The 14,491-nt window shown below is 48.2% G+C and overlaps 1 protein-coding gene across 4 annotated transcripts in view; it reads left to right on the top strand.

Annotated features, from left to right (window-relative positions):
* KDM2A (lysine demethylase 2A) overlaps window positions 1-14,212 on the top strand; it is a 105,993-nt gene extending 91,781 nt beyond the window's left edge. For all 4 annotated transcript variants that reach the window (XM_033402377.2, XM_049714159.1, XM_033402378.2 and 1 more), the window contains 9 exons: window positions 229-312; window positions 1,754-2,023; window positions 2,567-2,698; window positions 4,269-4,358; window positions 6,307-7,019; window positions 8,921-9,084; window positions 9,679-9,837; window positions 10,416-10,631; window positions 11,064-14,212. In XM_033402377.2, coding sequence (XP_033258268.1) covers window positions 229-312; window positions 1,754-2,023; window positions 2,567-2,698; window positions 4,269-4,358; window positions 6,307-7,019; window positions 8,921-9,084; window positions 9,679-9,837; window positions 10,416-10,631; window positions 11,064-11,245 — 2,010 coding nt within the window. In that variant the 3' untranslated portion in view covers window positions 11,246-14,212. The remainder of the gene's footprint in view (window positions 1-228; window positions 313-1,753; window positions 2,024-2,566; window positions 2,699-4,268; window positions 4,359-6,306; window positions 7,020-8,920; window positions 9,085-9,678; window positions 9,838-10,415; window positions 10,632-11,063) is intronic.
* Window positions 14,213-14,491: the final 279 nt, after the last annotated feature.

Below are 14,491 nucleotides of genomic sequence, written 5' to 3'. Positions count from 1 at the left end.
GTAAATTTGAAGTCTTGATAGTACTGCACTCGTTTGAGTTCTTTTCCATCTTCGATTTCTTTTGCAGTGAGTCTCTCTCTATATGAAGGGAAAATATAGACAGTTGCCAGCCTGCCCTTCACCTTGGTGCTTAGGGGGACTGAGGCTAAGTCTGGATGCTGTTAGGAGTGGTTGGCTCTCTGTTCACTATGTCCTTTTTTCCCCTCTTCTCTCCTGTCTTACCCTTAGATTTTGCTGGAGGAGCTTGCCAACAGTGATCCCAAGTTAGCCCTCACTGGAGTCCCTATTGTACAGTGGCCGAAAAGGGATAAGGTAAGAAATTATTCTTCAGGCTGCTGAAACATTTTGCTGGCTAACCATTACTGTTCCTGGAAGAAAAAGAACAACTAGAGGCAGACAGCTTTGGTTGCATTAGTGTGAACTGACAGAAAATCATTACTCAGTTCTGTTTTGCCTCTTAAGTCAGGATAATTGGCTATCTTTGGAGGTGACTCTCTTAACGGAACTGTCAAACTAGGAGACCTGCCTCCAGGTTCAGATGCCAAGAATGGATCAGTTCCTATCCTTCTGGCCCAGTGACTCAATTATTTTCATACATCTGATGTAAAACTAGTTAAAATAATTGCATATACATTTAAAAGGCTAGATGTCTATATTGGAGTGAGACCACACTCAAGTTTCCCCTTAATTTGGACTTTTCAGTATTGAATTGAAAAGAGAGGAAAGCAGTTACCCATTAGTTAGTAAATTGTCAGTTATGAATTTTCATGCCTCTTCAGTCAGGTCCTGTATAGTTTTTTCCCATATTGTCCTTTGTCAAGGTCAGTGATAGCATTCTGATCCTGGTCGTGAGTCTGGCAAATAAATTAGGCCCTTCTTTGGTTCCCTAGCTAAAACTTGCAGAGCCATCACATTCCAGGAACGTTTAGGCAGAATATAAAGGTGTGTATCTAAAAGATGTCTTTGAAGAAGACTTCCTCCTTCCTAAGTAGTGTCATCCCACTTGGCTCATGCATGGCCACATGGGACTGCCTCAGAACAGCATTTCTGGCCCTGGCTGTTGAGTGTTCTGTGTCAGAAAAGTACTTAAGGCACAGTGGGAAATTAAAGAAGTGGAAGACATAGTCCTTGTTCTTGAAAAGATAACCAGCAGGGTAAAATACAAGTGCTAAAATTATAAACATATACCTTAGAGATTTATTCCGCCCTTACCTATTATTGGAGTGTCTCCTGTGTACCAGGTTGTAGGCTTGGATTTGGAATAATAAAGAACAAGACTTGTCTCACCCTCAAGTAGTTTACTGTCTTCTTCAGGAATGTATTCTGAGTAGTAATATTCAGGATAAGGAAATATTAGAGTGCCCCTGGAATGACTTTGGTACATAGAAAGCTTCAGGGAAGGGTAGCTCAGCAGAGTGAGAGGGATGGGGCTGAAGTAGTCTGAAGGGATTAGCAAACTTTTTCTATAAAGATAATGTGTAGGTAATAAATATAATAAATAAAGATAATTTTTTTAGGTTTTGCAGGCCATACAGTCTGTTGCAGCTTCTCAGTTCTGCCACTGTGCTTGAAAGCACCCATGGACAAAACATAAACAACAGAACATGGTTTTGTTCCAATAAAATTTTATTTACAAAAACAGGCAGTGGGCGGTTTGCCCTCTGGCCATAGTTTGCCAAGCCGTGTAGTGATCTACCCCCTCTAGTCCTTAAAACTACCTGATACGTTTGACCTCACTGCTTTCTCTTTCTAGCTTAAATTCCCGACCCGGCCAAAGGTGCGGGTTCCTACCATCCCCATCACAAAGCCTCACACTATGAAACCAGCTCCACGGTTAACACCTGTGAGGCCAGCTGCTGCCTCCCCCATAGTGTCAGGAGCCAGGCGGAGACGAGTGCGATGTCGAAAATGCAAAGCCTGTGTGCAAGGAGAGTGTGGTGTCTGCCACTACTGCAGGGACATGAAGAAGTTTGGGGGCCCTGGTCGCATGAAGCAGTCCTGTGTTCTCCGGCAGTGCTTGGCAGTGAGTGATCTGCTGGGTAAAGAATATGGGGGAGGGGGGGTGGTACCAGGGGACCGAAATACACACAGTGTAGACTTCAGAGTTGGGAAGACAAGGTTTTGCTCTCTTTATGGCTTTCTTCATTTTGTCCCTTTTTTCTCTAGGTTTAGAAAGAAGGTATCTAATATTTAAAATAATCGAATTTAATCTTTCAGCCTTAGCCAATTTTCAACTGAGGGACCAGCACTTGAAGGGCAAATCACTGCTGTCTGTCCCCTCTTTAAGTGGATTAGAAAGGAAGGACCTGAGAGGCCAAGGACAGGCCAACTGAAAATAAACTGATCTCTTTTGGTCTCTTGTCCTCAGCTAGTTGACTCTCCCCATTTTCTTCCTTAGCCATTTTTCCTGCCAAAACCTCTCTTCTCACCACCCAGTCTCTGTGCTCTCTAAGTGTTTACTAGAGAATTACAGGAACCAAGTCGTCCATCTTTGGTTAAAGGGAAGCTGAAATGATAAGGATCTAAGCCTGCTCTTTTCTTGGTTTCTGTCTTTGTCCTCTTGTAGCCCAGACTGCCTCACTCAGTCACGTGTTCCCTCTGTGGAGAGGTGGATCAAAATGAGGAGACACAGGACTTTGAGAAGAAACTCATGGAATGCTGTGTCTGCAACGAGATTGTTCATCCTGGCTGCCTCCAGGTGAGGAGAGGCCTAAGGGGCCCATGAGGTCTCCGCTTATAGAATGTCTAAAGATACTGAGTGGAGCAGAGGAAAGTGGAACATCTGTCATGAGAGGCTGGCAGCATCCCTACTGTGGGCCATCAGCTGTGGGTCATGTAGTGGTCTAACATCTGCTCTTGATTCAGTGTCTGTATTCAATGTCAGGCACTGTGCTAGACCCTGAGGATAAACCGGTACACAAAATAGTCCTGGTTCCTACCCTCATGGAGCTTACAGTCTGGCCTCTGGTGGGTATGTTTGGAGTCCCCAGGCCATCGTGGCATAGCCTAGTCTGTTTTGGAATGCCTCATGCCTTTAAGTGCCTCTGTTACATACTTCATTTTATCTCTGGATATTAGTTCCTGAAAGATGGTGAGAGTAATACTGTCAGCTAATATTTAATGTGTGTTCAGTCTGTATCAGGCTCGGTGCACACCCGGAGAGCTTTAAAAAAAAAAAAAATAGTAACAGGAATTCCCTGGTGGTCCAGTGGTCAAGACTCCGTACTTTCATTGCCGAGGGTCTGGGTTCAATCCCTGGTCAGGGAACTAACTAAGATCCCGCAAGCCGCACAGCACAGCCAAAAAAAAGTAGTTAGAAGGTTCAAAAAAAAGAAGGTTCAGACCTCAACCTCAGAGGTTGAGTCAACTCTTCTGTCATGGACTCTGGGCCCAGGCGTGTTCAAAAGCTCCCCGAGCGATTCTAATGTGCAGCCGGAGTGAAGAAGCACTCTTTTACATATACTCCCTTGTCTAATCTTTAAGACAGCCCTGTGAAGTTGGGTCTGACCTGTTTCTTCTTTAAGTTTTCTTTAAATCTAAAATGCATTGGTGCTGGTACTTTCTTGGTCTTCCTGAAGGTGTCAACTATGTCATGACTGCCACCTGGCTGACAGTGATTATAAGACACTGTTAATTGTGAGAAGCAGCCCAGTTTCAGAAGATTCAAACGTGAAAATATGCATCTTAGAGTTGATAAAATAAGGTATTATCTTCATGATGATGACAATGGTTAATACAAAGTGTTTACTACATGCCAGGCATTTTTCTAAACATTTTACATAGTACATAATTCATTTAATCCTTACCACTACCCTGTAAAATGGGTATTGTTATTTATCCTCACTTAACAGTTGAGTCACAGAGACCCCAAACCATAACTAAGTCTTAACCATTATGCCCCACTGTCAAGATCACACTGGCACTGTTTCTGTGTGTCCAGTTCGTTTTACAGAGTGGCATGAGACCCTCAGGAGAATGTATGTGTCAGGGGAAGAGACCCCAGATTGACCCAGACTCTTGGGAATCTTCTCTTGGAGTCTAAACTTGATCAGGTAACCAAGAGTGAGGATGGCCAGTTTCCCACTGTCTGGGAGTGAGGCCAGATGGTTCTCTATCTTTCTCCCCTGTGGACCAGTGTGTTTAAGAGTGGGTAACTCTTCCCAACCATGTGGCTGTGTTATTGTTTGATAAAGGAAACTTAAGAGACAGGTTGGGTTTTGTCTGTTTTTTAAATGAGACAGATTTTTAACATCGTTATCTGCCTACAGATGGATGGAGAGGGTTTGCTTAACGAGGAATTGCCGAATTGCTGGGAGTGTCCAAAGTGCTACCAGGAGGACAGCTCAGAGAAAACCCAGGTAAGGGAACTTTCTCCAATCTTGCACTGTGAGAAGGAAGGAAGCATCAAGCTCAGGATAACGTTTGCCTTTGCATCTTTATTTGCAAGATTATTTTTTATTCTGTTTTGTTTGCTATCTTTTTTTTTCCTTTGGTTAATTATATTTCTTTTGAGTTTTAAATTTTGTGGGTTTTTTTACTATTGAATATTGTTGGGGGTCTTGGGGGTCTGCAAATTCCTGAGGTTCTTTTACACTTTGGGGCCCTTGAAAAAGAGGAGCCACAGCTGGGCTGTTTGAGGAGGGAAATGAGGTGAGCTTGGGCTGCTCATGAGGAATGAAACTTGAGGGGAGGCAGTGACCCGAGTCAGCTGGTAAATACGGTGGCATACTGGAGTTTCCAGTTAGGCAGGTTTACATTTTTGTCATCTTCACCTTTGTGGCAGAAAACCCTGCCCTCGTGCCCAATTGTGTCCTACAGAGGCCGTCCCTCCTCTGGAGGGGATCAGTGCCATGACCTTGGCCCCAGGCTACTACTGTTGCTGGTCCAGTGGTCACCAGTAATGTCAAAGGACCAAAAAGACGCTGGTTACTCCAGCCAGGAAGGCAAGACCTGTTAAGGGCACATACAGAGGAGGCCGTTGGCTTCGTGTCAGTCATCCATGCCCTGGTGGATGATTCCAGGTACCCTGCGCAGGAGTAGGGACACGTTTCCTTGTTTTCTTTCTCTTTCTTCCCACTTAGGCACTGAGGTCATTGAATTTTCAGTCTAAATATCTTTGAGGGCAAAGATTTCTGGAGTTGACTAGTGCTAAAGTTCTCCTTATTCCAAGTTCTTATACTAGCAGCAAGTTCTTTTAGTAATAGCTTTTACATGTGTCTTCACTGGTGGTGGTGGTGGTGGTGGTGGGCGTGGTGGTGGTGGGCGTGGTGGTGGTGGGCGCTTGCTATAGCAGATGGATTGGCAGATACTTTAATATTACCTTCTAATGCATTGTAAAAGCCAGCACCCAAAAGTTGGTCATTCTCTTCCAACCATAGTGATCTAAGAATATAAGGAGAAAAGGGAGCAGAATTGTTGCATAGGGACACAAAATGTCTCCTTAAAGGAAATCTGAACTACTGCTGTGATACCTAGTGGAGCACATTGGTTAGGCTTCATTGCAGCATAGCCAAGGTGGGCTTCAGGAAGGGACAAGTGACCGGTAAGCACAAGTGGCAGAGGGTGAGGTTGTGCTTTTTTTGTGAGATGTTGGCTTCACCAAACTTGAATTCCTCATTTTCATCCTGAGGAGATTCCTCTGGGAGCAGTGCAGTTTCTCGTTCTCAGCATAATCTCTCACCTGTGGTTGGTCTCCCGGGACAGCGTGAGGCACTGAGTGGAAGAAGCAGCGTGGTAGGGTCGAGCTTAGACCCTGGTAGAGCTAAAAGTCAGTAGTGTTTACTGCTATCACAATCAACATCCTAGTTCAAATATATATGTAGGCTGCTTTTCTTCCAACAGAAGCATCTCTTGGGTGTTTAAAATGGTCAGATGGCATAGGGGTAGAGTTGTGGCCTCTTTAAAGGATTTCTTTACCCAGGGAATTATAACCAAAAAATTGGGACAAGAGCTGAATAGGGCAGGCTATGGAATCATGCAGCCCAAATTTGGATCCCACTCCTCTGTACTTGGACACAGACCTTTCTGTCACAGGTAGATTTCCCAAGTGACCTATTTCGAGGGTTTTGCTCTGTAATCAGCTTTCTCCAGCACAGACGTGAGCTCAGTTGCTGATCCTGGCAGAGTCTAGATTGCAGACGGAGGAGATGACCACCCTGCAGCAGGTAGAGATCCCTTTCCCCGTAGAAAAGCAGTGGCCTGCCTTCTCGCTAGTCCTCTGAGAGCAACAGTGAGGTTGACCCTGTAAGTGTAGAGGGTTTTGAAGAAATGAGGCACTGATGTGGCGTTTGGGGGCCTGTTTTGCAGAAGCGGAAAATGGAAGAGAGTGACGAAGAAGCCGTGCAAGCCAAAGTCCTGCGGCCCCTGCGGAGCTGCGACGAGCCCCTCACGCCCCCACCTCACTCGCCCACCTCCATGCTGCAGCTCATCCACGACCCGGCCTCCCCCCGGGGCGTGGTGACTCGTTCATCCCCTGGGGCCGGCCCCAGCGACCACCACAGTGCCAGCCGCGATGAGCGCTTCAAACGGCGGCAGTTGCTGCGGCTGCAGGCCACAGAGCGCACCATGGTACGGGAAAAGGAGAACAACCCCAGCGGCAAAAAGGAGCTGTCTGAAGTTGAGAAAGCCAAGATCCGGGGATCGTACCTCACTGTCACGCTACAGAGGCCCACCAAAGAGCTCCACGGGACATCCATTGTGCCCAAGCTGCAGGCCATCACGGCCTCCTCTGCCAACCTTCGCCATTCCCCCCGTGTGCTAGTGCAGCACTGCCCAGCCCGAACCCCCCAGCGTGGGGATGAGGAGGGGCTGGGGGGAGAGGAGGAGGAAGAGGAGGAGGAGGAGGAGGAAGATGACAGTGCAGAGGAGGGGGGTGCAGCCAGGCTGAATGGCCGGGGCAGTTGGGCTCAGGATGGAGACGAAAGCTGGATGCAGCGGGAGGTCTGGATGTCTGTCTTCCGCTACCTCAGCCGCAGAGAACTTTGTGAATGTATGCGAGTGTGCAAGACGTGGTATAAATGGTGAGCAGGGATACAGGGATCAGGAATAGGGGTACGGGAGTAGGTGGCAGGTTTCCATATGAGAACAGCATGTGTCTTGGCATCTGGAGGCTTGTCGGGTCCTAAAGGATTAAATCAACCCAGTCTGTTCCCCAGACGGTGGGTCCTGTTAAATATGTGGCCAGTTGTGCCTGCAGGTGTCATTGGGGAAATTTGGCCCTTTGCATCCTCTCCCTGCTACTTTCCCATCTCTCTTTACTGGACTTAAGGATGGATTTGTACATTTGGGCCTGGGGGATGGATTTGTAGTTTGTGCTAAAACTTCAGAGTCATAATCCCCCTACCCCCCAGTCAACTGAACTTGTTATACATTTGTTGAGAGCCTGTGATATGCCAGTCACTCTCCTGGTGCTGGTGACACAGATGACTGCTGTTAAGCCCCTGCCTCAGTTATGTCTCCATCTAATGAGAGAGGTATACATGCTTTTAAAACACTTTGAAGGTGCTCACAGGCTCACAATTTGCCATAGTTTTAATTCTCATCCTCTAAACCTGGATCGGAATTCCTTTCTCCAGCAAGCAGTTCAGTGTTGAAGCTTCCTGAGACTTAGTTGTCCTTCTTAGTGAGACCTGCCATTTCTTCTCAAGTTAAACGTTAAGACAAGGGAGGGGGGGGATACCTAGAGGTGATAAAGATTTCCACTGGGCATTGTTTTCCTTTAAGCTCCTGGACCCTAGGACATATCCTTTATATCTGGGTCAAATCCCATTACAGTAGTTTTCAAAGTGTGATGCCTGGACCAGTGACATCACCTGGGACCTTGTTAGAAGTTCAGGTTTTCAGGGCCCATCTCAGACCTACTGAATCAGAACCTCGGGGGCGGGGCCAGGCAATCTGTTTTTAATAAATTCTCCACCAGGGGATTCTGATACACATTAAAGTTTGAGATCCCCTGCTCTATTGTAAGCAGCCTGTTTCTGCCATAGAAGTTTCATGTGCCATTGGTGAAGTTTTTTCAGTCTTTAAATAAAGACTCCATTCTTTGCAAACTTGAGTTTATTCCCCAAATCTGAATTAATATGTGATCTACCCAAATTCTCCTAATATTTCTCTTCGTAGGGCTAGTGGGCCTGCCTGGCTCTATCCCTCAGTTTCCAGGCCAAGCCACATAAGACTCGCATTATGTGCCGTCTCCTCTTGCCCTGCCAGCCAGACTCTGAGCCAGGCTGGGGAGCAGGAACTATAAAATATTAAACAGAAGCCTGCATGTTGCAGTGCTATTTGTGGCCTATGGACTTGTAGATTGCAGTGGAAGGGCAAGCCTCTCCTTTTCAGTTCTGGTCTGGACTGGCTAGAAAATGTAAAGATAGCACTGAAATCCAAGGGTGGTAGAGGACTCTCCAGGCCTGATTTTAATAAAGAGCCTCTTTCGACCTGATACAGTAATGGCTCTTTGTGGAGCTCAAGGCAAAATGAACTGTGGATGTGCCACGTAGCGCCCTGCGTCTCAGGCAGCTGGGAGACACTGTGATGACGGAGAGAGTAGAGGGAAGCCTAGTAGCTTCCAGCAGTTAAGAAGTCAAAAAACTTTTTGATGTTCCCTTATATATACTTTGATGGGAGCCGTACCATTTTAATGCAAATGAGGGGTTATAGTATATTGTTTCACTGTGTGTCCCTAACAATTGTGCTGTGTTCTCAGCCCATCCAGAGTAAATCAGGGTGAACTGGTCAAGTAATCCCTATTCTCTGAGGCAAAAAAATGACAGGGCATGATCCTTGTATGCATGTAGAAGAATCTAGAGAAGGTGAATCCTCCAGGTGCTCTGCTTTTCCCAGAAGCCTCCAGCAGCCTGTGATGAAGTTCCTCTGACAAGGGACATCAGGTATTGACAGCTAGTTCTCTTTCCTTCTGTCACAGGTGCTGCGACAAGAGACTTTGGACAAAAATTGACTTGAGTAGGTGTAAGGCTATTGTACCCCAGGCTCTCAGTGGCATCATCAAGAGGCAGCCAGTTAGCCTCGACCTCAGTTGGACCAACATCTCCAAAAAACAACTGACGTGGCTCGTCAATAGGCTGCCAGGTGAGCAGCCCTGCGCTGTCCTTCCAAGGGCAGGCAGGGAAAGCTGCGTTGTTGGCAGCGCTTCTTAGAATTGCTTTAGGGCAATTTAGGGCAGCAGTCTGTGCCATTGTTGCCTCTCTGCTTAGCAAGACACTTAGCCTGGGCCATCTTAACTGCCAGTCCCCATGGTGCCACTCTGGACTGGCAGGCCAATCACTGCAGTAGACAGTGGAGAGAACGGGATCAGGTGCTGCTGCCAGCCCTGCAGGTCTGCTCAGCATAGCCACTGAAGAGGAAATTTGAGTAAGATGTTGCCTTGATCAGCCCCTTGTAAGGCCTTGTTCCCTTAAGCATTTTGAGGTCTTGGATAAAGAGGAAGTCACTCACACTTACATGACTCTGGTAGGAACTAAGCAGTCCATTTTACCACCAGAGTTAGATGTAATTTAGGAAAGCATAGGAGTCTTTGAGCTGGATTACTAGAGTAAGATTAGGACATGGTCCCTCTCTCCATTAGACTGGGCATCTGTTTACCTTGATCTGATCAGCTGGTAGTTGAGGCTTTGGATGGGCTGGTAGAGTGTATTATTGCGTGTCTGTTTCCTTCCATTGCAGGACTGAAAGACCTCCTCCTGGCAGGCTGCTCCTGGTCTGCAGTCTCTGCCCTCAGCACCTCCAGCTGCCCCCTTCTCAGGACCCTTGATCTTCGGTGGGCAGTAGGAATCAAGGACCCTCAAATTCGGGACTTGCTGACTCCACCGGCTGATAAACCAGGTGTGCTCTGGGCCTGATTTCTCTGTGCTCCTCTTGGGGTAGCTTTGTCTTTCAGCTGAACTTCATTCCCAGAAGCTAAGGTTCTGATGCTGTTGAAGAGTAGAAAAATGCAAATTGAAAACAGAGTGATGGACTGCGTACAAGTACAGGTTACCTGTTTATAGATAACTACCAACAAAGAAAGGAGTAAGTCCATTTTGTGGGTTAGTGGAGCTTGGGGCTTAGAGAATAAGCCCGAGGAAGCTCAGGAAGGCTTCATGGTTGAGGTGGAACATTGAAAGCTGTTTCCATGATTGTCTAGAAAAGTGCGGGAGTGTGGGAAGGAGAGGAGCATTCCACACATACCCCTTTGCTGTGTAAGTGAGGCACAGTCCAGCAGCTGGGAAGAAAGAAAACGTGTCTGGTTTCCTAGAAACGGCCCCCACGCACTGCTCACTCCCTGAAGGGAAGCGTGTGGGCAGTTCTGCTTATTAACCCCTGCAGGGGGGCCTGGCCAGCAAGTAGCTGAAGCTGCCTGCAGCTTTGGAGCTGGACTAGAGTTGGGAATTTTGATCTAGGCCCTTCTCTTGCCTGTGCAGGTCAGGACAATCGCAGCAAGCTCCGGAACATGACTGACTTCCGGCTGGCGGGCCTTGACATCACAGATGCCACGCTTCGCCTCATCATCCGCCACATGCCCCTCCTGTCTCGACTCGACCTCAGTCACTGCAGCCACCTGACAGATCAGTCCTCCAATCTACTCACCGCTGTTGGGTCTTCCACTCGTTACTCCCTCACAGAGCTCAACATGGCAGGTATGGCGCTGTGATGTTTTGTGACAAACTGCCCCCTGCCTCCCAGAAGCCCAGCCCTCCTTGGAGCTTGATCGGTGGAACAGAAAGAACATGGTCTGTTGACTAAACCATGTTAATTTGTTTCCTGACATCTGGACAAGGACATGGAACTCTGTCCCTTTTGTAACTGATGGGAACTAAGGCCTCGAGCAGTTGTCAGGTGCCTAAGAGCACAGCCACCACCCAGCTGCAGTTTGGTGAGCCTTGCAGTGCAGGGAGTGCGGTGGCAGGGGGCCTTCAGAGGCCGCTGTGCTGATGGCGCTTCTGGTCTCTGAGCCAGGTAGTTATGAGAAAAAGGGGGCTTTTGTTTAGCATTTTGAAGGCAAGCTGGGAAATTGAGGCTCCTGTGGCTGTGTGTACATAGCATTGTCCTTGTGGTCACTTTCCCCACAGGTTGCAATAAATTGACAGACCAGACCCTGATCTACCTACGGCGCATCGCCAATGTCACCTTGATCGACCTTCGAGGATGCAAGCAGATCACCCGAAAAGCCTGCGAGCACTTCATCTCAGACTTGTCCATCAACAGTCTCTACTGCCTGTCTGACGAGAAGCTGATACAGAAGATCAGCTAAGACACACCCAGCCCAGACTGAACAGGAAACCGATCTTCCCCTGACTCCCCAGCCAGGAGAGCCTCTCTCCCCGACCCTGCACGGGCTCTGAGGCCAGCGTCACACTCCCTCTCTGCTCTCCTGTCCCTTGAGCCCTTCCCTTACAGCCGGGGCAGAGAGGGTGGTGGACACCAGGCTTACCTGCCTGCTTCTCTCCCTCCTAAGGAGAAGGGGGTGGCAAATTGATCTGAGGGGAAAGCACAGGCTGTGTGCTGTCACAGTGCCTGCTCGCTTGCTCACCCACTCGCTCACTCGCCTGCCAGGAGGCTGGGCTCTCAGTTTGGGGTGTCTGTGCAACCGTCATCTGCACTGGGCCCTGGGGTCCTCCTCCCCATCCATGGTCCCCAGCAGTGCCTGGTTCTGAGCAAACTCCCAGGGAAGAAAGTGGCCCTATCTCCGTGGCCAGGTTCTCCTTATGGTGTCCAGTGCGTGTCTCTCCTCCATCACACTCTCCCGGCTTATGCAGGAGGGGCCAGCAGCCCCAGGAATGCCAGCCCCATGCAGATCACACTGGTGCTGTTGAGGTGTCTGAAACCTCTTGTTGTGTCTGTGCTCTCCCTCCTCTCCTCTCCTTTAGCTTGATCCCGTCCGATGCTCGTGGTAGTTCACATAATGAGGTTCCCCCAGCCCAGACTTGCCTGCTAGTTTCTGTGAAGTCCTTGTTGCACTTATTGGGGTTGAGGCTCTTCAGAGGAGCTGGAACTGTCTACCCCAGGGACACCCCCATTTTATTGCTTTCCAGGCAGATTCTGGGACAGGCACCATCTCCCCATTCCCTCCTTCTTCAGCCTGCCCTGCCCTTTTCCACACTTACCTTATTCCCACCTGAATAGGGCTTTCCCAGGATGCGTGTCCTCAGAGGGAGCAGCCTATCTCCCCCAGCTGGGGGGGATCAGAGAACTAGGCCAAGTCCCCACCTGCCTCCCAGCAGGCTCCGGGCCTCAGGTGTCCCGTAGCCACCAGAGCCCAGGCCTGTGTCTAGCCCCAGTGGCTCACTGATCTGGCACCTTTGGAGGGGTGGGAGGTCCTGCTTAGAAGCCAGTCACCTGCCCTCTGCCTGCAGCCATGGAAGGGGGTGTGCATGTGCCTCTGTGTGTGTGGCTGAGTGTAGTAAGCGTGTGTGTGGAGGGAAGGAGGGGAGCGTGGTATCTCCCACTCCACCGCCCTGTGTCGAGCCCCATCAGCTGCCCCCTCTTACTTTGCATTGAACGGCCTGTCCAAAGATCCTCTCTCTAGGGCAGCAGAGAGCTTTTTGCACTTTAAAAAAAAAAAAAAAAAATGGAAAGAAAGGTCGGAATTTCTTTTGGGTCAATATTTAAGTGTGTGAGGAGATGCTCAGTAGCAGCAGCCTGTGGCAAGAGCTTATAAATGATAGACGCGGATTTGCACTCTGCTCCCCATCTGTAAGGATAGCGAGATAGCACAACCTTGCCCCACCTTCTCGTCCTCCAGCCCATCCCTTCCTGGCCCCTTTCCTGCAGCCCAGTCTCAGGCTCTCCTCCTCCTGAAGCCCTTTGGGGGAGGGGAAGGAGCCCAGGCACCAGGGGTCTGAAGTGTGAGCCACCCCAAGGAGAGACGCCACATGCACCCTTGCCACTTCCAAAGCAATAGAGGCAGAGGGGCTCCCTCTTTGCCACCTAGCCCAGCTTTGACCCTGGCATTGACTGGCCTCCTAAGAGAAAACTGGGTCTTGGGAGGGGGTGGCATTGTGTCTGTTTCTTCCAATCTGCTGATTCTCTTGGCTGCACCTTAGAAGCAGCAGTCTGCTCCCGTGACCCTCTGCCCCTTCCATTGGTCTCCAGGCCCCAGCCAACTGGGGCTGAAACTTTGAGGAAATGCCAGTGACTTATTCCAGAGTGCCTCAGTTAGGGGAACTTCTCTGTAAAGAACCCTGGGTATTGAGCAAAAACCTTATTAATATTATTGTTAATGACCTATAATTGGAAGCTTCCTGCCTTTTTTTGGTTGCTCCTGTGGAAAATACTGAAAAGATTACTTTGTTTTGTTTTCTTGTCTTTTTATAAAAGGGGAGGTGGAGAGACCCCTTCAGAGCAGGGATTGTGCCGGGAGAGTGCCTCTGACTTTGGGACGTTTCATCTACAGAAATTTCCAAGCTGATGGTTTGTTTTGGGTTTTGGTTTCTATTTTTGTTTTTGGTTTGGAAAAACAAGCATTTTTACCGCGCACGTAAATTGGTCAGCAGAAAAGGGAGCTCAGGAGTGGCAGCCAATGGACCTGTGCCCTTGCTGGGTTTTCCTTTTCTCTGGGACTGTGAGGGGGAAAATGGTTTTTAGAGGTGAGGGTTGGTCCATGTGGAGGAAAGAAAGTCTGTCTTTGGGGACAGAGGAACCTGGGAGTTCCGCCAAATTTCCTGCAATCTGCTCTTAGACACGGCCTTGCCAGGAGAGCTTGCCTTCCTCAGACCGCGGGACCAGACACCCTGCCTCCATCTTTCCGAGCACCGGGGCGAAAGACCACAAGGAAAGGAAGAAAATTTATATATATATATAATATAAAATCACTTGGTGATTAAAAAATAACTGCTCCATAAATAAAACTCCTAAAGTCACTATGTTTAAAGGGTTTGGTTGTGTTTTTGTTTTCGGAGAAATATTGTAAATATATATTTTTTGTTGCTGATTTAGAGTCAATCTCCAATGTTGTGCTAAAAAATTAAATTAAATGTAAGCATTAAGGGGACAAGTCATGCTATCTCAGTTGACACATTGGGGTTATTTTGGGCCAGGGAAGGAGGGAAGCTAGTTGGACTTTTGTTTTCTAAACGTTCTCCACTATTGGTTTTAGAAAGAGCAAGGACATCTTTCCTCTGACATGTGGGAATGGGAGATATTTGTGTAATAAAATTTTTAAAAGACAAAAAAAGAAATAGCCTCCAATGGGAAATATTTTGATTTGGTTTTTTTTTTTTTAATAAAAAGGTTTTAAAAACAACAACAACAACAACAACAAAACCTTTTCTGCCTTGGTGTGTGTGTGTGCGTCCATGTGAAAGAGGAAGAGTCAGAAGGTCCTGCAGGCTCTCGCCTCCCACTCCCCCCGCCCGCCCCCCGCCCCAGGCCCGCAGTTCCTGCTTCATCCCTGAGTTAGCAGCAGAACTGCTATGTGCCTCTACTACTTGTCTTGCCTTCCTTTTTTGAATGTCAAAAAGCAGCACTTGCTTATGGAAACACCAAAACATTTTACTTC

The sequence above is a fragment of the Orcinus orca genome, chromosome 8 (assembly GCF_937001465.1).
Source record: "Orcinus orca chromosome 8, mOrcOrc1.1, whole genome shotgun sequence".
Classification (NCBI taxonomy): Eukaryota; Metazoa; Chordata; class Mammalia; order Artiodactyla; family Delphinidae; genus Orcinus; species Orcinus orca.
The sequence above is the reverse complement of the archived record's forward strand: the minus strand, read 5'-3'. Positions and strand labels throughout refer to the sequence as shown.